The sequence below is a fragment of the Aythya ferina genome (genome assembly GCF_964211825.1).
Source record: "Aythya ferina genome assembly, chromosome: 9".
Classification (NCBI taxonomy): domain Eukaryota; kingdom Metazoa; phylum Chordata; class Aves; order Anseriformes; family Anatidae; genus Aythya; species Aythya ferina.
This window is the reverse complement of record NC_140305.1, coordinates 8,596,339-8,619,912: the sequence shown is the minus strand read 5'-3', so window position 1 is coordinate 8,619,912 and position 23,574 is coordinate 8,596,339. Positions and strand designations below refer to the sequence as shown.

Here is a 23,574-nt window from a genome sequence, read left to right as displayed (position 1 = left end):
TGTACCATTGTTACATGACATCTTCTCAACTGCTTCAATTTCAGTTACCCAGAGGCTCGAACATATGCAGGTTTCCTCAAACCAAGTGAAAAGGATTTGTATCAGCAGTGTATCGTTTAAATTTTAATGCAGCTGTATACATGCTAATGATCTCTAGGAGAGATCCACAAACAACAGACCTGATTTGCCACTTTGTTACACTAGTTTTGATATTAATAGAATTATATTAAAATAAATCTGGATTAATTAAGTTGCAAATTAGGCTCAATATATCAATTTGATCCTGTTATTTCAATACCATTTATATTTCCATTTCTTGAAATTGATTTTTTTTCCTTAAGTACGATAATCTTCTTCGGCACGAAATGGGTACTAGAGACAATCTGAATGATTTTCATACCAAATTTAGGATTTGACATTGTTCTTTGTATGCAAACACAGCTGACGATCTCTGAAGACATTTCTAAAGCATTCATCCTGAAGACAAACATGCTCTCACAGACCAGGTGGAGCACACAGGGCTGCCTTTACTCACCGTTGCTCAGCTCTCCTCCTGACAAGGTCCTGTTACCATGCTCCAACCCTGGGAAAGCTCTGCCTGAAATTTCACACTGCTGTGCCACTGCCTACAGTGCTAGTATTAAAAATGGTCACTTTGTGAGAAATAAGAGTGTGAAGAGCTGATTTCCATATTATGCATTCCTACAACTGCTCTAGGTTGTTATCACACCTGGAGCCTTTTAAGAACCAGCACAAAATGTGCTGAGGGTAAAGGGATGGGTGAGCAGCATACCAACCACAGCCCCTTTCCCTTTCCCATCCTCCTCCAGGTCACCAGGTCCAGCTCACACAGTTTCTTTGGACCTCTCAAACTCCACATAAGGCCTCTTCCCCTGGTAGTGTTGACTTGCTGTTCAAGAGAATTAAGACGCAAACAGAAGGACAGCAAAAATGTGAACACTGACTTCTGTTTGGGTCATCTCCTCCACACACACCTCCCAGCTTCACATTTGGTCCTGTCCTTCTGTCCCCGTGCTTTGTTATCCACCCATGGTTTTATGATCACCATCTGCACAGGACATAATTGATGTCAGACAAAATGAGGAGAAAAACAAGTACTGCTGACCGACCGAGCGGCGTGGCTGCACTCTGGAAGCAACTATAAACCAGCACAAAGGGCCTGGCTTTATTGCTTCTTACTGATTCATCAACAAATACGCTTCATCTGCAAACGGCCTTTTCCAGCTCCCTCCACCCCTCGCTGCCATCTGGCTGATGCAGTTGCACAGGTGAGAGCATCATTTGGCCTGCAGAGAAGCTATAATGAACAAAGATTTATCTAGATTTTCAGATCCCAAAGTCAATTTGTAAGGCTGGCAATTAAGAAAAGCTTCGCATCTGGGAACAACAAAGCCAAGTGAGCAATTCACACACCTCTTTATGTACTTGCACACCTCTCATTTCTGTGGGAAGGAGCATGCCATCATCCCTCTAACAAATACAAAAATAGAAGGAAAGAAATAGCGCATCTACTAGAATTCTTAAAATAATTTCTATGTTGGTGTTTTCACAGCTTCCAAAAGAGGTTTAAGAAGTAGTTTGAGGCACTCAGCTTACCACTCTGTGTACATGTGCATATATACAATATATATTTATATGTATGACATATACATGTATACACATACATTTCCAAGAACATAAGCAGAGATGAACACCAGAGAAACATCTGAAAAACCCTCTCCTACCTACATATATTGTTTATTTATTTTTTATGTGCTGGAATTAAGCTACATATGCTAAGGAAAGTGCTTTGATTAACAGCAGGGGGAAAAAAAAAATCTAATATTCGGTATTGTAATTTCTCAGTACAAAAATATCAACTAATTTCACCATGGTTTTAGCTACAAGAGCATACATTTTCTTATCTGGGAATTGGCAAATGTGAAGGTTAAGGTTTTCAAGAGTAAGTCTGTTTGTGTAAGCCAACGCTTGGATACCCGAGTGCAGGATTTCATTCATCACACTGTCAGGCAAGGAGCAGACCTAAGTTAAGACAAAAAAGCTATTTCCAGCCCAAACGAAGGGATGGCCTTTTATTGTTGTTGTTTTCTGGTCATCTTTTTCTTCAATATTTATTTACAGTTTGGGATAGAAAAATTTCAAAATCACAACTTGATCTAAAATTTCACACATGCAACTAAATGGGAAGAGTGGGTGGGTGTGTTTGATTAGTGAAATATCACTTTGCTGCTTAATTGCCGGTATGTTTTATTATGCTTACTTCCCATTATGTTCTGGACATAGGTCCCTTTACTACCAGCCTCAAATTCTGAACACTAATTTTCACCTTTTTCTTCATGTGATTTAAAAAAAAAAAGTGAGAAAAATGTCAGTCTCATTTACACCTGTTGCATGTTTAACCATATATACATATGGTTAGGTATACATTCATTAATGTATATGTTCATTCCACCGTAACTGTTTTTACAACCAAATTTCCTCACCTAAGAAGCCATTTAACTCTGTCTTATTTTTTCCTCTTATCAGCCGTCTCCTTCCCTTTCTTCTGTGCTCCTGTTCTCATAGCAAACAGTGTCATTCAGGAAACAGGGGTTTAATAGTGAAATACCCTTATGCCTCCGGGTACATCAGGCATAGTGGTATATTTTGCTTTTTTTTTTTGTTCTAAAATCTGTACAATGATGGTGCAACAGATGAAATGCTAAATTCTCAAAACAAATTCTTTAACTCAGTACTTAATCCAGAGTACAAAACCCCAAAATATTAAAAACACATTCAGAATTACACACAGCCCAAAAGAATGCTTCCCACTGAATTCCTGCTGCTTTGTGTCGACTCAGCCTTTTTCACTCCATCAGCATTGTCAGCAAAGCCAGAGGGAATTTTGCCAGGGTAAATACTGCTAAATGGGGTCCCCTATCCACAGATATTTGGCCTTCTCCCCTGTTGCCAAGTCCTTTCTGCTGTCAGTCTTCCCGTAAGATGAAATGCATATACTTTTTTCCCCCTAGGTCCTCACAGTTTTGAGATAAACACTGACCCCCTCAGGCATAAGAATATGCCCTTGCCGTTGTGATGTCACAGATATTTCTAAACTAATTAAGTGAATCACATAAACTGAGTAAAAAGTTACATACAGCTTTCCAAAATCATTCTCTTCAGGAGTAGGTGCAGCCTCCCAGACCACACTTCCTGGGAAGTGTTCAATTTAACCTGTTCTCTAAACCCACCGTGCTGGTGAGTGACCATACGTTGGTTATGCTTCTATTCCCTTCTCCGGGAGGAGAGATCAAGACCTTGTGCTTGTTTGCAGTCCTTTTCAACCACAATCAAAACCCCTAAGCCCACAGAAACCTAGAGGCAAGACAACTTAGGAGCACAGGGTAACCTGACCCACTTATAACCATCTCCCTAAGTGCTGATACGTGTTGTTGCCCGATCAGAATTCTGGGGTTTGTCCGTTTGGGATCCTGGTACAGATTGAAATATGCATGTCACAGTCTCTGAGGTAACTTCCCAGTTGAATCAAAACAGGCAATGTTTCCGTATGATTTGCCTTATTGATGTTGCTTCTAAAGACAAAAGCAGGACTATCCATTATTCATCACTGCCTTTTACTTGTTTGGTAACACCAATTAAGACTGGGCTTCCAGGACACTCCTCCCTTTAAAACATCAAAGCCAAGTGACAACTGTTTAAAGCATTTGGACAACTCTCTCCGCCGTGCAGCCTTGAACAAGAAGCTGTACACTTGTGCAAAAGCAAACTTCACAGAAAGAAATTTGCATAATTGCTTGAAGACCTTCATAACAGAGCACAATGTGAAGACAAAAAAAAAAAAAGGCTTCATCTACTTGTTTCTTAGATGCATCACATCTTTAAAAAGCTAGTTGTGCATAGTATTTCTTATTTCATCACATTCATGCTTGGGATGATCCATATGGATTTAGCAATTACTATTGACAGCAAAGGTCACACAATTTGGCCTGTTCCAAAACCGTCTGTTCCACTTCTGTGCTCAGCAGTCACAGCAGAACCGAATCCTTGCTTTCAAATATGTAGGGCTCAATTCATTTCATGTGCATTTTTCCTCAGGGATTTTGTCCAGTTCCGATGAAAGATTCAGCTCAGTCCATTCAAAGATGGATGTCTCACAAAAATTGCCTTGCATTAACGCTATTTAGGATTCCTGAAGGAAATCTCTCTTCAATGAAATAGCTTCCTTTTGGGAAGTGCTTTATGGAGATACCCTGGTTACAGAATTTTATTAGTTATAAAACCGCTTCCAAGAAGTCCTGAAATGAGAACACATTCCCAAATAATAAAAATAATAATAATAAAAAAAAAAAAAACCACCACACAAATCCAGGAAATTGAAAAGGTTCAGCTGTCTGTTAGTCATGAAACAACAAACATAGAACAGACCAAAGTTGTCTTCACATACAGTTGCCATCTTCTGGTGTCTATCACATCTTCTTTAAAAGCTTGCTCTGAAAATTTGTTTCAGCACGTACCATTTCTAAAAGTTATTTGACTAACACTTCATCTTCCTTTAAAGTTCTCTGCTCTGTAATAGCAGGATGCTGCCAATTGTTCACACTGAAGACACAGCTCTGTGTGGGCGTTTTCCTCGTTTCAGGTTTGGGTGTACCCCCGGCCAGCAGTGACGCAGCTCCTCCCCGGGCTACCCGAGCCAAACCCCACCGCTGCCCACAGAAGTTCCGACCAAGCCAGGGGCTCAAGGTTCCTCCTGAAACAAATGCACAGGAGGGGGAAGGAAAGGGGCAGTAAGGCATTTAACAAGCCATCAGAGAAAAGGACTTGAGAATGAGCCCGTACACATTTCTGTCCTCAGTCAGTTCCCAATGCCTGTGGGTGCAGCCAGCTCCCCACAGACCCCTGCCTCCCAGCGCTGAACTTCCCAGTAGCTGCTGGTTGCCTCATTCCTGAAACCCCACTTCAAGCCAAAGTTCTCACTTTCTGCATTTGTTTTCCACTGCCTCTCCTAGAAAAAGCTGAGTGCCAAAGATTGTCACGTAAAAAGTCCCAAAAGAACAACACCAAATTTATTTGGGGTTCAAAGTCAGCCGTGTCTGCCACACTATTGATTTTCCCATTTTTCTATGCGTGCATCTTGTGCAAAGTGGCACATAAGGCACACAACAGTTACAACAAGGGCTACAAACACACTGCTACTCTACAGCTAAATCCATTGCCATACATATTAAGCATCTGTAATAAATTTACAGGCCATCATTGAAAATGTTACCATTGATGTCCAATCTAATTACATGTGTACACAAGAAGTAATCTAGAGCCCATAAAGAAGGGAAGTTGAAGGAATGACACAGAATACAAAAAAGTAAGCAAACCTAAACTCTCCGATGCCTCTGACTCTTTTGGGGATCCCCAAAAGCCACCCCTTGCTTTGTGCAGGTCGCCCCGCAGGCACAGTGCAGTGTGTGGTCTTAATCCTGCGGAGTCTCAGCAAAGCTCTATGTGCCACAGCATTAAACAAGGTTTTGGGAACTCTCCTCAAAAGAAACTAACACCCATTATGCTGGAAATTTGGCATTTTTGGGAAGTGTAACAACTATGATGCCACCTTAGCATCTACCATTTGCTAAAATTTTCATCCAATAAGAACAAAACAGCACTTTGTTCATGCCATGCCAGAATACTTTTATAGTTTATGTAGGCCTTTAATCTTCGCTTTCAGTACGAAGAAGGTAGGTTTATGGTTGCACCTATGTGACTCCATTCTCTCCAGCGGAAAAAGGCAATTTATTACGGCTCAGCTAGGAGCTTTCTGCAGTGCGGATGAGGGAGCGGCGGCCGGGCTGCGGTGCCAGCCGCCTTTGTTCAGCAGCTGTGGCTCTGCTCCCAGGATCATCAGCCGAGTCCAGCAGGTTAAGAGTGCACGCTACATTTTTCACAGGGATGTGGTCTGTGATGTAAATGCGGTTGGTCTCTCAACTTGCCTTCAGAAAGCACTCTCAGGAACTCGGATCAGCCATTTCCTCCTTGAAATCTCTCATTCCCAAAAGGAAAGGGAAAAAACACACACCAAATCAAAACCAAAACAAACCAAAACAATCAAACAAAAAAACAAGACACCAAAGCTTCCCTAGCAGTAAGCTTCTGCCAAGAAATTTTAAGTGTTCCCATCCAAACCCTCCTCCCCTTTCTTAAGCTTTCCATTTCTTGCTGCATTATAAATCACTCTGGGGAAATACCATGGACTCTGAACATCTAAGATATGTTCCTAAGTGGTGAACCATCAAGTATTACTGGCCTTTTAAAAATTAAATGGTGTGGGTTATCTGCAGAAGCAAATTACATGTTGCTTTTTCTATATTAATTATTTGTTAGAGGGGTTGAAGGCCATGGTAACAGGAAGTTAAATTAGCCCTTATTTTGGAAAACTGCTGTATCTGAAACAATAAATATCACGAGGACTGAACCAAGCTTTGTGGGATACATCAAAATGCTATACAAGGATTATTTCACTTGGCTGCAAAATGGCTTGTCAAATAACATCAAAATTATTTTTTTTTATTTGAATATAAGAAGAGCTGACCTATGGCCATACAACAGGCAGTGCCTTTAAAAATGCTGGAGCGCCAGTACAAGACAGCAAGTGTGCTCATTGTCCTTCAAGAGCTTCTCCTATGCACGCATCCTCCAATTTTGGTTTGTGAATATTTCCGCATAAACAACTCTTAATCAAACCTTTTGTTCCAGGAAGGTCACTGTAGGCTAAGAATAATGCATTAAAATGCCTTTGAAGTATTTATAGAAAGACGTTATAGAAAAGAAGGAGTAGTTTAAGCACGATGGCAAGGCTGCATCGCTAGCGGAAGTTTCTGCAGAGGTTGAGCTCAGGACACAGGCCCCGTTCATAATGCCAAGTTCATAACCACTACAGCCGAGACTCAAACAGAGCAGCTCCGGCCAACAGCCACGAATGGACTGGTTCCAGTACCACCCAGGGGTGACTTACACATCCAGGGGCATTTCAGTCTCCTCTAAGTGGTTGCAGAAATCAGGGAAATAACATGAAAGGCACAGGGCAGAGCCATGCTCACTCTGATCCAGAGACTGCTTTGTTGACACTTCAGCAAACTTTTAGATACCTATCTTTGGAAATGACATGGATAATGAAAGAGCACTGAGAAGTTATTGCTCACATCTGTAAGGAGAACAAAATAAAGTGTCATCAACTTAAAACTACGCATCTAACTAATAAATTCAACACTGGGGTAAAAAGTCAACAAACTGGTGTAAACACTTAGCAGGATTGGTTAGCCAGTGCCTACAAAACACTAAAAATAATAATAATAAAAAAAAAAATTCAACACTATTAAAAGAACCACAGTGTTTTTTGGGAGTCTGGAGGCTTTGTGAATACTGAAGCACAGCAGATGTGAAAACATGGCAATCACAAAGGTCACGCTGCTGCCTCTGACGTGTTTCCTACACGATGTTGATCAAATCGCTCAGGTCAGCGTAACCGTGCAAGCACCACGCACACACCGAGCCAGCCCGTGTCCATCCCGCTGCAGGGCAACAAGCAGCCACGTCTCAACTGCACACTTGTTTTGCACTTAGATTTGACAAGTCCCTCAGGGCACTCTGTTCGGGAATTTGGAGGAGCCCTACATCAGCTGCGCTATGTCTTTGCCATGTCTCATGTAAGAGAATCTTGGAGGGCCCAGGAATTGAAATGATTTTATTTTACCTATTTAGATGCAGGCGTCACTGCTAAAGCAGCAGAGATCCATCTCACAAGGCTGATACGACTGCAGTGTCCGTCCTGCCACAGCCCACACTGAGAATGAAGGGACAGTGCTGGACATGACACAACAGAACCTGGTAGACCCCAGCCAAGTATTGCGACACGGGTTTGATTAGCTGGGAAATCCCCATGCGGATGAAAGGCCACGTTTATGTATTACCATAATAAACTCAACAGATAGGAAGTATGTCCAGAGTTGTGTCCTGAACACAGCACCCTCACAGAGCTCTGCAAGGACCTTGGCTGATCTGCCCATCACATGCTCCTGAGGCTACTCCAGTCCAGACAGAGCCGTCGTTTCCCTCTGGCACTGGCAACCTGTGTGGTACAGGCAAGTCACCACAGCTTGCAAAGGAAGCAAGGCTGCTCCGCCTCACAGGGGCTCTGCAGGGCTCCTCTAGTGCCAAACTGCAACAGTGAAGGACAGAGAAATGGCAACAAGAAAGCTTCACTGGTCTTTATACCCCCCAACCCCCTCACGCACACACTATGTTTTTGCTTTAATACAATTTTTGCTTCACAAAGACACATTTAAAACGAAAAAAAAAAAGATCTTGTTCTTTCAATTTTAGGGGGATTTTTGCAGAAAATGCATACTGCGGTACAGCAATATAGTCTAACAGATACTGACAGCAGAATGTATAGCTCTGAGCAGACCTCTGCTAGGAACATTTGAAAATGCATCATCATTATCTGCCTTCCTCACTGGAAAAAAAAAAAATCATTTCCTTTCCAAAGCACATACATTAAAGTCCAATATCCGAAGAATTTTAGGTTTTCCTATTGCTATTACTGAGAAAGGAAAGCAAAAAGCAACTCATTAAGAGGAGGTGACCTTTCTGCCAGACTGGCTTCCATTCCAGCAGCTTTCACACAGTGAGAAAATCTCTGAAGGTATTAACAGAGTGAGCATTTGCAGAGCCTTCAACATGAAACAAAGTTTGTGCAGTTAAAAAACAGCATCAGGGAAAGAAGTTCTGAAAAGGAGCCAGCTGTGCCACTCGGGAGGAAAGGGGAGGGAGGCACTTGATGCATTAAGACCACACGCTTGTTTATTTCTTTTACAGACAAAAATGAGTGATTGAGACCCAAATGCTTCTTTATTTTTCAAGAATACACAGGAATGTGCTAGGATATCTAAGCTGGACAAATGAACTGGAACCTCTGATTGCCTCTGGAAGAGCTGCAGAGTTTAGGATGTTCACCCTGTGAGGCTGCTCAGATGGATGGCATACGACACACGCTGCTGCCCACAGGTGCGATGACCGCAGTGACCGTGCTGCCGAATGGCCTCGCTATGCACCGACGGAGTGTGGGCACTATTTGGCAACTCGCCCTGCTTACCAGTCACTGCTCACCCTATTCACATTTTGCCTTTTAAAGAGCCAGTGGAACCTTGTCCTAAATTATATACCAACAATTCTTCATTGCTCTGTCAGCATCCCTGTCTTTGAATCACAAGTGGGAAAAAAAAAAATATGAAAAAAGTAAGGGGACTTGGGAACATTTTTCTGAAGTAGATTAGATTAAAATAACGAAGGCTCACCTCAGTGTCTGCAGTTGCTGCAAATAAGCCCAGGGATGAGGTTACTCACTTGCCAACACCAAGAGTTAGCCTGAGTATTGCTGGCAAAATTTGTAGTGTTAAGTTAGTAGCAAAAATGCCTGTCATATTAATTATTCATGATGAATACTCTCTTCTCGGTTTAGTTTATCATGACAAGTTGGAAAGAATCACAGTGGCTCTTCTTGGCAGGAATGGTATCGGAGCTCCGGCTAGGATGCGCCCAGCCTGGTTCCATGACTGAACTCCTCGGTCTCAAGGAGACCTGGACGTCAGTCATTCCATTTAGTCATACTTACGAGCCTGAAAAAAAGCTCTTCCTTCAGCAGCTTTCAGCACACTTGAACAAAACTGACTGTGAAATACACTCAGAACACAACAGATGGCTTATTCTGAAAATGGGCAGCAGAACGCGGCAAGGGGATGGACCCAGCAAGTGTCTTTCAGCAGCGAATTAAGGGGCACGTGTCAAAGGCAAATGCTCAATCACACCTTCAGCTCCTTCCAGTTTGTAGCAAAAGTTAACGAAAAGCACACTTCAATTTCTCAGATCTGATGCGATTTAAATACTTAATCAATTTTCCTATTACAGAATCATTCAATTAGGCTATGTAGTAACTGAGCAGACTGCATTAGTGCAATTCTAATGTTTCTAACACTCTGATGCACTAATTCAACATTTAAGCCTGATTTAAGATTGACTGAATTTAGCTTGGAAGAACAGATTAGAAGAACTCACACTACAGGACTTGTTAGAATGAAAGCAGTAGCGGGGAGAGGATGGGCCAGGTAATAATCAAAGGCAGTAACCGTGTAAAGAGCAACTGCTTAGAAAGCCGCACAACTTCAGAAATAAAAGTAGTTTAGGATGAGTATCAGAAACGAGCTGTGGAATAACCTCCCAAATCAGAGTATAGAAATTTGACTGCTTGAGCCATATTATTAACTGAATGAGCCGCCTAAGCTTTATCCCACCTACAGAAAAGAGTTGCTCTGCATTTCTGCAGTATGCTGTTTGTTGGCTTCTGCTCAAAGGCCATTTAAATAACTGGACGCTTAAACCATTTTTGCCTGCTCTCTGGGACTGCAAAGTGACGCTGCCATCCCACCAAGCAGCACCATCAGCAGTGCACACGAGACTGCATCTACAGACTGCAGCTGGCAGGATGAGAAAATGGCACTGCGCTACCCAGATGTAGGAAGGCCACTATTAGACTTTTTCTCCGTCTGGAAGTCTTTTATGCAGCAAAGAACGAAGACGAAAAAGCCCCTGTCTTGTATAGGCACACAGCAACACGTGTGCATGCTCAGAGTCAACTGTAGTGGCTGAAGGAACTGGTAATTACAGTGGTTCAGAAATGGCTTGATTTCAAGTTGATAATGTGCTTGTAACTATTAGCTTCTTCTATTACCAGATGGGATGTATAATGTGAAAAATAAATGACAAAACACGTCCCCGGGTTGCTCAAATGACTGATTTGTAGCTGCAGGCATCTAGCAAGTTGTGAATGAACACTGATGTAAAAAAGCATCTCTAGCCGGGACCACAGTAATTAGTCTTTACAAAATTCATTGGAACATTGTCAGGGAGAAGAACAAGAAATGTAAGTAATTTATGCACAATAATTTTAAACAATTGGTAGAACTAGAAAAAATTTAAACCAGATATACAGCATATAGCACGCAGCACCTGTGGATTTCTAATCTTTTCTAACAACACTACTTTCCTTGAAAAAATGTTGATTACCATAGGCACAACAAACAACACATAATTTTGTCAGCCTAAATTATTGCTTCTGCCACCACCAAACGTCTGTCTCCGATGTTCTTCCTGCAGTACAAAATAACGTAAATGGCACCCCTTTCGGATTTCACCTACGACATTGCCTTACTAAAGTGGAATTTCCAAGGAATGACCACCTATGAACTATTAAATTAGTTGATGCCGTAATTTATTGCTATTTACATGCTTTTAGCATAATAGTGATGAATATTATAAAGTGACTGAATTATGGCCAACCTGCAATATCACATTTAGAATCTAATACATGGGACAGTTTGTTAGTACAGCATCCCTAATGTCTATTCATCCCATCCGGTGCTCTTACTAAAAACCAGTGTGTGCTCCTGATGTTACGTGGTCTTTCTGCATGAGCAATGTCTATAAATACCTCTCGACTTGAGAGCAAACAGTGGAAGAGAGTGATTTGATCCTGGATGTAACAAACGTGCAAACGTGGCAGCAGAAGGGATGGCAGCAGCAATGCAAGTAGAACAATTTATTAGCCTGAGAACTATTCAGACAGACTAGATGCAAGAGAGAGAGTCTGACTACTTGGCGTGAAATTCTTAGTTTTATTGCCTAAGCTTTTGTTGCAACAGCATGATCAAGCCAAAGTTACACTGTTCCACACCAGACGAGAAGCCAGCCCTTCATCTCGTGCCTGCCAATAATAGTAATAATGATAAATGGCTGCAATATAGTATATAATGAATAAAAACTAAGATCCAGCACTGAGCTGTTAGCATGTTATCATAGCAATATATCTCACCTATTCTCAACTATTTTAAGACTGTACGTAAATGTCACTAGATACTACAAAAGAATTTTAATGTTCCCGATTCTCCAGTCCAGCGACAGCTTGTCATGATGAATCAAAAATCATTGTGTTAGGGTTCAGTTATTCTTTATGGGGGTCAGCAAATCAAGTTAACTAGCTGAAAAATTGTTGAATATAGCACCTTGAGAAAAAGCACAAGGTGTCACGACCCGGTTCTACCTCCTGCTTTCTAGATAGGCTTAGGCTTACTCAGCTATCATCACACACTTCATATAGCCTGCCAAGCAAAGTATTTTCTTTTAAAACAAACATTTGAATTACAGATTATAAAGAGCAGTCTGTTTAAGCAGGTGCACTGTCAATCGCAGCCATTCTCAAATTTTGCCTTACCTACTCAAAGTCAAGCGAATATCTTGCTAAAATTAACAGCATGCCAAAAATCTCTCCACAGCTGTGCAGGATAAACTGGAGAAGAACAGATTTAAGCTTTAATTAAAACATTCAAAAGGATATTCAATCAGGAAAAACAAAGACAGAAATGCAAGCCTTTGTTCCTTTGCCATCCAAGGAAGGGTACATCAGTGTTTCAACACTAGCTTTGGACCCACTCAGAAATTATATCATATATACAACATGCAATTATTATTTTTTTCTTTAGCCTCAGAAGGGGCATGGAAAGACACAAAAAGAAAAAGCACTCTAAATAGCAACTCTCTTCCTAAGACAGGGAATACAGGGGGTGTGAGAGGCACACAGTAGCTCTAAAGATAAAATTATCCAAATATTAGGAATATTAGTACACCAACAATGCCCATGGCACAAGAGAGACTATTAAGTCTAGGAAGACAAATCTGCAGAAGAATTTCAAAAGTGGATCTGCTTTACCTATATAATGTAATTGTCTACTACACTCACCAGCTTTACCTATACAATGTAATTGTCTCCTATATTCACAGGCATTTGTAGACTTGCAGTTAACTCTTTCCCTTCAAACAGGATGGCAGATAAGTAATAATTAGAAGGAAAAAAAAAAAAAACAAACCCTTGCAGGTCAGAAGAATTAACTGGTATCTTGCTGAAGCTGGCAAGGTCATGCATTATTCATGCACGGAGGACAGGAGCACGCTCATCAGCTTTCAGTGCTACAGGGAACTCCCCATCTGAAGCTCTCCCCATCTGTAGCCATTAAGAAGGCTGCACTATTTTATCTGAAAGCAACTGGCAGGTTAACTGCTGCATTTCTCACAGAGCCCCACGTAGGCAAAGGGGTGGCTTATAGTTCTTGCGGACACCGTGGGAGCTCCTGCTGCTGCTAACACACAGCACTGGGCTGCTCTCCCCCACGCCCAGGGGAACACTGAGAAATACTTAAGCCAACTGATATTCCTGAATGGAAGAAAGAATTCTTGTGTTCCTATCAGATGGCTATAGATACTGTACTGCATGCTTTCATGGACCCTAATGAAACCTTTACCATTTAATGTTGGCTAATACACGATCTTTTGAATTAATAAGAACATAGAAAATAGCTACTTTGTATTAAAAGTAGACCCTTTCAATTAAACTATTTACGTCTACCAAGAAGTGCTAGGCCAAACTAATATTGCATGTTTGCAACCTTCTTTCTAAAAATACACCTTTATGGTGTATTTATTTCTAATAGCTATTATTTCTCTACAGCGTAATCACGGAAACTGCATGCCTGCACTACTTCTAGCCCACACATGTTAAATAAGTGAGCTCATTTTGCAGAAACTTTCACACCCAGGTCTGAAATCTGTCTGTTATAATACAGTATTTACTTTTCACCTGGGTTGTAAACTATTAAAACCACAAAGCCAAATCTTGCAGACAAAACTCACATTCACTAAAATCCTAATTGAAAACTTCACAATTTTGAGCAATGCTATTCATGGGGAAGACACCAGTGGTGAGGGAGGGAAGGAGAACCTCTCTGAATTATTTCATGTTTGTCCACAGGATCTCTTTAAGGGCTAGGTAGCCTTCCCCTAAAATAGGATTTGCAAGCTTTCTACCCTCAATTTCTACTTTTCCTTTATTCTTTTATACTATACTTTTATTCCTATATTCCTTATACTGATATCAGCTGTTACATGATGTGCACTAGTTGAAATACGGAACATGAACAATGACTCCAGTAAAATGCTTGTGTGTTAAACCACCACATCTCACAAGCTGAGTCTCCAGATCTGATGAACTATTGATCCTTTTTCTCCTTCTTCCACTCTACCAATCTAATGAACTATTGATTCTTTCCTTCTGTGCCCATTTTCTGCTTTGGTTATGCATGCCCCTCCTCCACTTTCTGAATACCCCTGTCTATACAGCCTTAGGCAGGGCACAAGCTCACCCTTCCTCCCCAGTTCAGCCATGCCCTTCTGTACCCAAACAGCTGCTGGTCTGTCCCCATGGTGGGTACCTGACAGAAAAACAGGATACAGCACTGATCTGTATTCTGCAATGGAAAGAGCATTGCCAAGGATGCGATTCTCCCTCCCAGCACCTCCTGCATGCTGGCACTGCTGTCCCCTCCTGCCCTCTACTAGGCGTGATCCTACAGCCCGGGGTATTTCTTGCCCCTACAACAGTCCACCACAAAAGGAACCTCCCTGCTTTCTGAGATTTACACAACATAGTTGCAGGGGAAAAACTGCTCTCAGCCCTTGCTTGGTTTGTTAGTCAACAGTAGTATTTATTGTACTCTGCAACTACATTCTGACTGATTTCTCTCGTTCCTTAAAATCTCCAAACCATGAGCACAATTCCTTTCAGCCAGATGAGGAAAATACCTAAGCCTCCCTGAGACTGCCCAAGCCTCTGCCTGTTTGTTTTTCTACATGCAACATCTCCGTTCTCCTTCCTGTGAAGGCTGCCAGGGCACTGCCTGTACCAGCAGCTCCAGTCCCACCAGCCACCCCACACTGCGCTTACAAGCCAACAAGGCATAAGGCAGCCCACAGCCACCCCAGTGTGCTGCATCCCAGGCTGGGTCATGGTTTTAGCCTCCAGAACCTCATGGCAAAACCAGTGAGATTTGCAGTTTCACCGTTAACAAGCAATCTATCTGGCCTTTCCCTTACTGAACTGACAGTGCTGCAGGTAGTGAAGGGCCTGCACAGCACGGCGGCTGGCCAGAGGACGCCACTGATGCCCTTAGTGGATCCACACAGAGCTGCTGGAGCAGAAGTTTAACCAAGATATAAAAGCAAAGAGTTAGTTCTCAAGTAAAATGTTTCTATTATTCTGTACATGTTCAGAAAAGCTGCACTTAACAGCTGCTATACATCATTTCAGCCAAGAGTTTTCCCCCCAAATCCTCTCGTTGCTGACGGCCAGACGGATGAATTACTGCCTCACTACGGCACCGCCACAGACCTTTCAGATCTCCTTCCCATTTCCCTGTGCAGCCTACTTTGCCTTCACAAATCCCTGCCCTCCTCTCTGGAGGACACAAATGCTAAATCCAATGACAAACCTCTACTTTGAGCTTTCAAATTCATTAGTGAGTGTGACCTCAGTCAAACACCACACTTGCAATTTCTTCTGCAATAGTCAACCATAGCCCAGCTAAGCCAACCAATTTGTTACATACACAACGCCTGTTCTGCAGATCTCACATAATCTGGAGTAAATCCTTTATCTCTCATGTATTACTCAATGTATGAAACCAACTGAGTTTAAATAAGAAACAAAAGGCTGCTGATGTGGGTGGTACTTACAAAACCATTATTTTCCCTATTGGATTCTAGCTTTTAAAAAATTCCTTAATACTTGGAGACTAAGGATCAGTTAGGAAAGAATATTATCTGAGTAATACCTAATACCCAAATATTTTGAAACTTTGAAAAATTATCTAGTTTTGGAGGACTGAAAACAGTAACTGGTTCCTCATTAGCAGCTTTCCCCAAAAAAATCACTATTGTCATAAAAACAGAAGTGTGAACACTAGTCATTCCTAAATTTTGTTTGTTGCTTATTGCGAAATACTTTTAAAACCTTTTTTATTATATATACATATATTTTTTTTTTTTCTGGAAGTACAGTGTCAATTGCTTGGAAAGGGGCAGCGTGGGATTCCTTCCAGCAACCCTCCAGCTGGTAAGCATGCTCCATCAACCTTGCTGCAACAAGTGACACTGCTATCACATGATAAATAATGTGTTAGCACGGTCCTTGAGAGTAGATAATGGAGACAAAGAAGAAGGTAAAATCAACCGCTGCTGTCATCTTTACCTTGGGGTAAAACTTAGTGGCTCTCATATTTTCCTGCTGAAATCTGATTTTATTTTCTTCTCTTGGACACCTGTTCTACTCCAAACCACTGCAGTATTAAAGGAGTGGATTTTAAACAGAGTGGCAATATAAAGGACTAGCTCATGTACAAAGTTTATCTTACACTACTATTTAGAAAAAAAAGAAATACTGGAATGTTCTTCAATTTATCACAGGGAAAAAGAAAAAAAAAAAAAAAAAAAAGAAGCATTTGCACTACCCAAAATCCTGGGTAGCATGAGAACACAATAAAATAGTCAGCGTGTGAAAAAGAAAAAAGTTTTATAAAAACAAATGAATGACCAAACAAGGGGACAATTCGTGGTCCCAAGTTAACTCCCATGGAGCTTAACAGTATTAGAATTTCATCCAGGCATTTTTCAGACAGAACCCAGAAATACTTGCTTTGTTAGAAACATTAATTGCAAAACTAAGTGGGCAAAACCCTTGGTCAGTTATTCAAATAGGGGCTGTCATCCCCAGAAGAGGCTGTGCAACTCAGCAAGTATGCTGGGGAAAATCTTCCCGAACCTTTTCCCTAAAGCAAGCACCCCCAAAATACCACAGAAAATCTCAACGCCTCGTTTCATCACAACAAACTGGAACAAAATGATAATAAATAAAGGAATTCGGCTCATAGGTAAAATGACACCAAGGCCTGCCAGTGCCTAAAGGGGGCTGCAGGAGAGCTGGGGAGGGACTCTGTGTCAGGGAGAGTAGTAATAAGACGAGGGGTAATGGCTTTAAACTAAAAAGAGGGTAGATTTAGAGTAGGTAAAAGGAAGAAATTCTTTACTATGAGGGTGAGGCACTCCCCAGAACTGAAGTTAAAAGGCCTGTAAAGAAGCTTCTTTCCCTCCTGCCAAGGCCTGGCAGCGCAGGTCCTTTCCTTCTGGCTTGCTTTGAGATCATCAACCCAGCCATTCTCTGGGTCAGGACGAATTAAGCCCGGCACATCCATGGAGAAACTTTCTTCCACCCCTTCAGGGACGCAGACCCTTGGCCGTGTGTCAGCTTCCTGCTCCTCCCGACAGCCGTTCAAGTCCTGCTGCGCTCAGGCTCGCTTCTGGCCTTGTCTCTCCCTAGAAAAATCCTTCCAAAAATCCCCCTTGGCCAAGCACACAGAGCTGCTTTCTAGGAAGGAATCATCAATCCTTTCCTCCCAAGGGTCTCATGTGATGGCAGGGAGCAACCCCAAGATCAAGCAAAATAGTCCTCACACTGCCTGCCCAGTCACTCCCTTTTTTAAAAGCAAAACAAAACAAAAACATCTGTTAACATTCAGGAAATTGTGAATAAATGCATTATGCAGTGTTATCACTCATCATACCTTCTCAACTTCTGGTAGAATTTGCTCAACCTTCATCATAAAAACACTATTTCTTTGTCTTTTCCAACTTTGTTAATCACATTTAGATGGAGAAATTGTACTGACTGCTTAGCAGCTGAATTCATGTCGAGTAAGTTTTGACAGGCATGCAAAAACATCTGTAACTGAGCACTGGACTAGGGGATCAGGTGGGCACAGAACCACTGACGGAGGACAGGGGACAGCAGCATGACCTGCTGGTGCAGATGTTCCCTGATCGCCCTCATGGTTTATTTGCATGCCTTACAGTGTATGTGCCTTCCACTGTAAGATCTGGGTGAAATAAATAAATAAATAAATTGCCCACCTAACAGAACAAAAAAGCAGGTACCATCACAGGTCACAGTTTTGGGTCCTGTCTGCAATCAACAACCGGCTGGCAGCAAACACATGCAGGCTTCTAATGGATTTCTTTTGTGTCTTGCCTTCTGATACCTACAGATGCTCCACTCTTCTGGCTAAGCAGAAGGAATGAATCTGACTGCACAGCACAGTTACGGGACCTGGTAATACCGCCAGTATATAAACATTAACAACAACAAGCAATAACCCTGGCACGGAGACTTTTTATTTCCAGACTACCTCCCCTCCTCCAGTTCTGTGAAAGCTGTAATAGCTCATGTTACTATAAATCATCAGTTCCACATATTATTTCCCAGCTGGAATAGCATTTGACTTATTATTCTTGTAAATTCATGTGAGTGCTTCAGACCTATTACTACTAAATAATTTAATCAGCAAATATCTCCAAACCTGGCTGCAGGAGCAGACGAAGTTAGCTAACTGAATGCAAAAACCATTATTTGAATCATAAGCTACCAGAGATCAAAGGCAGAAAGAGTTTCACTGCATCACCTGTATTTCTCCAATTCAGAGAGGAGAACTCAATAACACAAACAGCTCCGGGAAACCTTTTAATTTCCATTTTGAAAAAATTGCTCACATTTTCCTCACCAGGCAACGTACCGCTGCATCAACAGCACCAACCAAAGGATGATGGGAAGCATGCTAACAGTAATGACCTATTACCCAAAACTAACTTTCACACAGCATCCTCCTCTTCCAAAATACTCACTGCAACAAAAGCCTCATTGTTGTGGCTCCAACCCAACGCATGCAGATGCTCACCAGATGCTGCCAGACTGAGAAGCGAGGCAGCAATGGGTGCCACAGCTGTTAGGAACACGGCGGGGCTCGATCTGCTGCTACTGAAGTCAGCAGAACTCCCCTGAATTTCCTGACAGCAGACACTTAAAAAGGCTTATCCTCTGCAAACATAGACCCAGGATACCCACAAAACAGCTGTATGAAAAGTGGCCTCATCTTTCCATTGCTTCTCAGGCTGGGGAGGTACACCCACCCCCTTAACCTTTCCAACAAGAAAAGTCCTCTCTGTCAAGGCCACGCTGAAGGCAGGGTGTGCTGGGCACGTCTCACAGGGTGAGATGCACAGATCACTCCCAAGAGACTGAATTTCTGTTCAAAGATGTTTTTTGAAAGTCTCGTACATTTGTCTATGTATCACCTCCATGAGCATTTAGAAATCTTGAATAAAATTTCAACAGCAACACAGACACTGGAAACGTCCCCTTATTCCTTTTAAAAAATATATATACATGTTGATAACATAAGAATGGACATTAGGTTTCTCCTTCCTCCCACAGCATTGCCAACTCTTCAAAAGGGTTTTCACAGACAACCATTTCTTCTGGAAGTCTCAAGATGAAGGTGATACTAGATCTTTTTCCACACACTGAAACAACAGAGTCTTTCCTATTGGTTCTGACCAGAAGTACTCCACTTTCTGAACTATGAATCTTATTTTTTCCTGATGTAATCTGAGCATTGCCTATAATTACTCATCTATGCACATTCCAAAGTTTGTTGTTTCAATCACTGTTTAGGACTGATGCCACTGTGATGTATGCTTCATCCTGAAAAACTGACAAATATGTTACATCCCTAATTACAGAAACACTGAGGTTCACCCAACTTCCACGCAAGGATTTCCATCCAATTTAGACTGAAGAAATGATGTATTTATTTCAACAGTATACATCCTGCTTATGCTTCAGAGTAATCACTGATGTTGGATGAAAGAACCCCCACAGAAAACAGTCTTCAAGAAGTATTATTAATGGTAGAGATGATTACAAATTGTAGAGCACTTTGCTCTGTTAGGACACAACACATCTTCGGGGATACACTTTGGCTCATGTTTTACAAAAACAGGAGTCATCTGAGCTGGCTTCAGTGAAGTTACAGTGTGGAAGAAAATAGTTCAGCGTGGAATAATCACAACATTCATTCCCGAAGTCTGGTTATAAATATTAGCTTTTGCTAAATAATGGCAGAAAACCACTTGTACTGCTAAAAAGAGAAGTATTGTATATACCATTATCAACACACATGCCATGCTCCATCTTAACAAGACACACATTGTGACAGTCAAGGCAACAAGGGAAGAATAAGAATTTTTCCCCCTTTGGCTTCTGTAATGACCAACAACCCCAGCACTTGGTGCGCAAAGCATCCGGAGAGCCCGACCCCACAGAGCCCCAGCCAGTGCCCCGAGCGCCGACTGCCCCACAGACACACCAAGGGAAGCCGAGAAAGAAAGAGACCCGCACTCGGTTGCTTCAGCAACAACAGTACCCGAGAGCTTCTGGCACTTCACCCTGCGCTGTTTTTTTCAGCGCAGGGTAAAAATTCCAAAAAATGTCCCGGCTCCCCTCCAGGTACAGGAACTGGTGATTCAGCACCAGCGAGCTGGCAGCTCTGCTGCACGCAAAGCGCCTCGATGGCCAACTTGGCAAACACACGATCCTCCTCCGAGCCCTTCAACATCTGCACGTCAAGCTCGTCGCAAGAAACATAACCAGGAGAAAAGGACAGTTGACATCACGGGTGAAGTGTGTTTACTTCTGTTGCGGCTGTGTATTCCTTATCTACCTAAATAGCATTTATGCATTTTTATTTAAGGTGCCTGACACTTGGTAACCAAACCACTGAACAGATTGCAGATAATCCCATTTTCAAAGCAATGCAGGGAATTTAGACATGCATCAATTTTAAATTGTGCTCCGAAAAACCAATTTGCCATGCTGCACAACCTAGCAAGATTTCTTTTGACAGCTTCCAAATAAAACCCAACAAATAAATGAGGCGTAATAAGAAAACTCATACAACTGGTATTAAATCCCTGAAAATACTGTAATTACATTTTATGCCATAAACATATTCATTGTCTTCACAAACTCGGAAAGCTGACCCACCTTCCACTGGGCTACCAGGATTTATCAGCTCATTGGGGCTGGCAATGCTCAGTGCCTGGCCCCGCAGCTAAGCGCTCTGCAGGCGCTGCCCTGCAGTCCAATACAAGCACCTGCCAGGGGATTTTCCACGCTCGCTTGAGCTTCACAAACAATATCTTAGTGTCATCCATCCTCCCCTCCCCCCAAAAGCCAGAAACAAAAAGAATTTAAAGAATTGCCTTTTGTATTTTAAACAGGAAAAAAAAAAAAAAAAAAAAGAGGCATGGGTAGATGCTTGTTCATCTGAAGAGACGGTTGTGTGCTGCAGCTCATCATCATGTAACAGTCCATGTTTGTTCTCCTCTTTTCTCCCTCCCAACTTCCAAGAAACACTCTGATAAATGTAGATAAAGTATGTGATTTCTCATATATTATAGGGATATCCAGATTTTTTAAAAAATACCCTCCCCCCCCCCCAAAAAAAAAAAAAAAACACACAGAAAGTATCATTTACAACAAAACAAAACAAAGCAAAACACAGACCCCCCCCTTATGTCATCTGTGGCTTTAAAGGTAGCATCCTCTAAGTATAGCTTCCTGCAGGTGGCAAAGTTCTGGCTCCTGAGAAACCCAGCCAAACTGGCAGCCTTTTGCATGCTGGCCATTTTCTATTCTGTGATGTTTTAATAATCAAATTCAAGAAAGAAATCTATACATTTATTCACTCCAAAACACATATCTGTGGTCCTCTGGAGAGGTCGGAAGGGAAAGGCAGAAGCAGGCAGAGCCCAGACCAGGAAAACGCCGCCTGGGCCAAGGGTAGGTGCCACTTGCTGACAGCCGATGTTGCCTCTTGAAGGGGGCCCAGGAACTTCTGCTGAGCTGCCCCAAGGAGCCTTCTGTACCCTGCCATTTGTCAGTCCACGCAGCGCAAGTGCCACTTGTGTTTATCATGGGAAGAAGATCAGCGAGTCCACGCACCGGGTCTGAAACACGCGGCACTAGCAGCAGGGCCCAGAGAGCTGACACCACTGGTCCTAAGCAGCAGCTGCTCCAGGCTTATCGCTTCCAGGAACAGCAACAGGTGCTAACTCGGAAAAAAACGCCACAGATTTATTCTCTGAGCCCATCTTGCTGAGGACTGTTCATCCACAGATACAAGTGCGACCTGGATTGGATTCCTGCTGCTCACTCTCTTATTCCCAGGACTTTAAGACAAAAAAAGCAGTCATGCAGCAGTGGGCGTCCACCACCTGAGATTGCAACTACTCTGGATGGAGCTAGTTACAAAGCACATCGCTGCCCACAAACCAGTCTTGTCTGCACAGACTGCACCCGCGTCTTCACCTGTTGCATGTTGCTGCCTTTGCTTGTTTCTCCAAACTTGCCACAAAGGCATCCTGAATTGCTATCAGACTACATTGATAAATCTGGTGTGATACATTTGAATAGAAAAAAGCAAGATGCAAATTTTACAGGAAGTCTATCACTCCGTAGCATGTGACTGTGCAAACTCACTTTGTAGGGCACAGCTCTGCTGCTGAAGCAAACATCATTTCACAACACTGGAAGATCCAAATCCAACATAAATACATACCAGCTGTGTTGTATACATGACTGCACACTGATAGCACAAATTAAATACCAACCATTTTAAAACAGACTGTCTAGTCATAAATTTCAAAGCCCACAACAATTAAATGCAAACAGGTATCAATAAAAGTGTTGCAGTGTTAGCCTGGTTTTTAATAAAGAAGAAAAAAAAAAAAGCAGAAAGAAACATGTTTCAAGAAATATCTTGTAAATCCATATATGAGATTTACATTAACTCTAAGGGATTGATATAAATTGAAAAAAGATAAATTTGCACATTTGCAGGTGATACGATTCCAAGTTTCTCAATGCATTTCCTGGGATTTCGGAAGGATGATGGCTATCCACAGCTACAGCAACACCCCGGGGAGCTAGAGGATATCCCTGGCCCCTGGTACTCCTACAAGGCAACCTACAACACATTAGCTGAACCTAACAGATCCAGGGGTTGCAAATGTTAAGCAAAAGGGCAATGTGTTCCCAAGGAAGAAGAAATGCCAGGCCCAGAGCTGGTGGAGTAATTAACGAAAGCAGCTTTGAAACATATCTATGGCAATTGCTCTGCATCCTGCTGACATCCAGGAGAGCAGGATTACCTCCCGAATGAAACCACCGGGAAACAAAAACACATATGTTTTGCTGTGCTTCTGACTGTAACTCATACATGGGTTTTTAAAACAAGTAGACCACAGCAGTGTAAATCACTCATCTCAGTCCAGAAAAAGAAGAATGGAATATCTCAAATTTCATATAATTGTTTGAAATAACTTGTTGCATATTCTCATGCACATTAAAGCTGTTTCCAGAATAGAAGTGGGCATTGATACAGGACTACTGGCTGTCAGCAGCCAAGCGAAACGCACAGGCCACGGTAACACGGTGCCCGCAGCTCCAGCTGATGCACGGGTTACTGGAAACACACACACCACTGAGCTCTTGATCGCCATCCAGTTATGACCTTTCCCAGCAGTAACATTTGCCACGTGCCCCACTGAAATTTCCTAATTACAAGCACATGAAATACACTTTCTGTTGCCTACAGATTCACTGAAGTCTTGCTTGGCTGTTTCGGGCAGGGGTCGGGCATTTCATTTGTCTCCTTTTACATGAAAAGCGACTAT

General features: G+C 42.2%; 1 protein-coding gene across 9 annotated transcripts in view; it reads right to left on the bottom strand.

Annotated features, from left to right (window-relative positions):
* SPSB4 (splA/ryanodine receptor domain and SOCS box containing 4) overlaps positions 1 to 23,574 on the bottom strand; it is a 142,295-nt gene that overhangs the window by 10,528 nt on the left and 108,193 nt on the right. For 7 of the 9 annotated variants that reach the window (XM_084529641.1, XM_084529639.1, XM_084529643.1 and 4 more), the window contains one exon: positions 4,523 to 4,771. The exons of the other annotated variants lie outside the window; for them this stretch is intronic. In XM_084529641.1, the coding sequence (XP_084385767.1) occupies positions 4,548 to 4,771 (224 nt within the window). In that variant the 3' untranslated portion in view covers positions 4,523 to 4,547. Of the gene's footprint in view, positions 1 to 4,522; positions 4,772 to 23,574 lie in introns of those variants that run through there. 9 annotated transcript variants of the gene reach the window in all.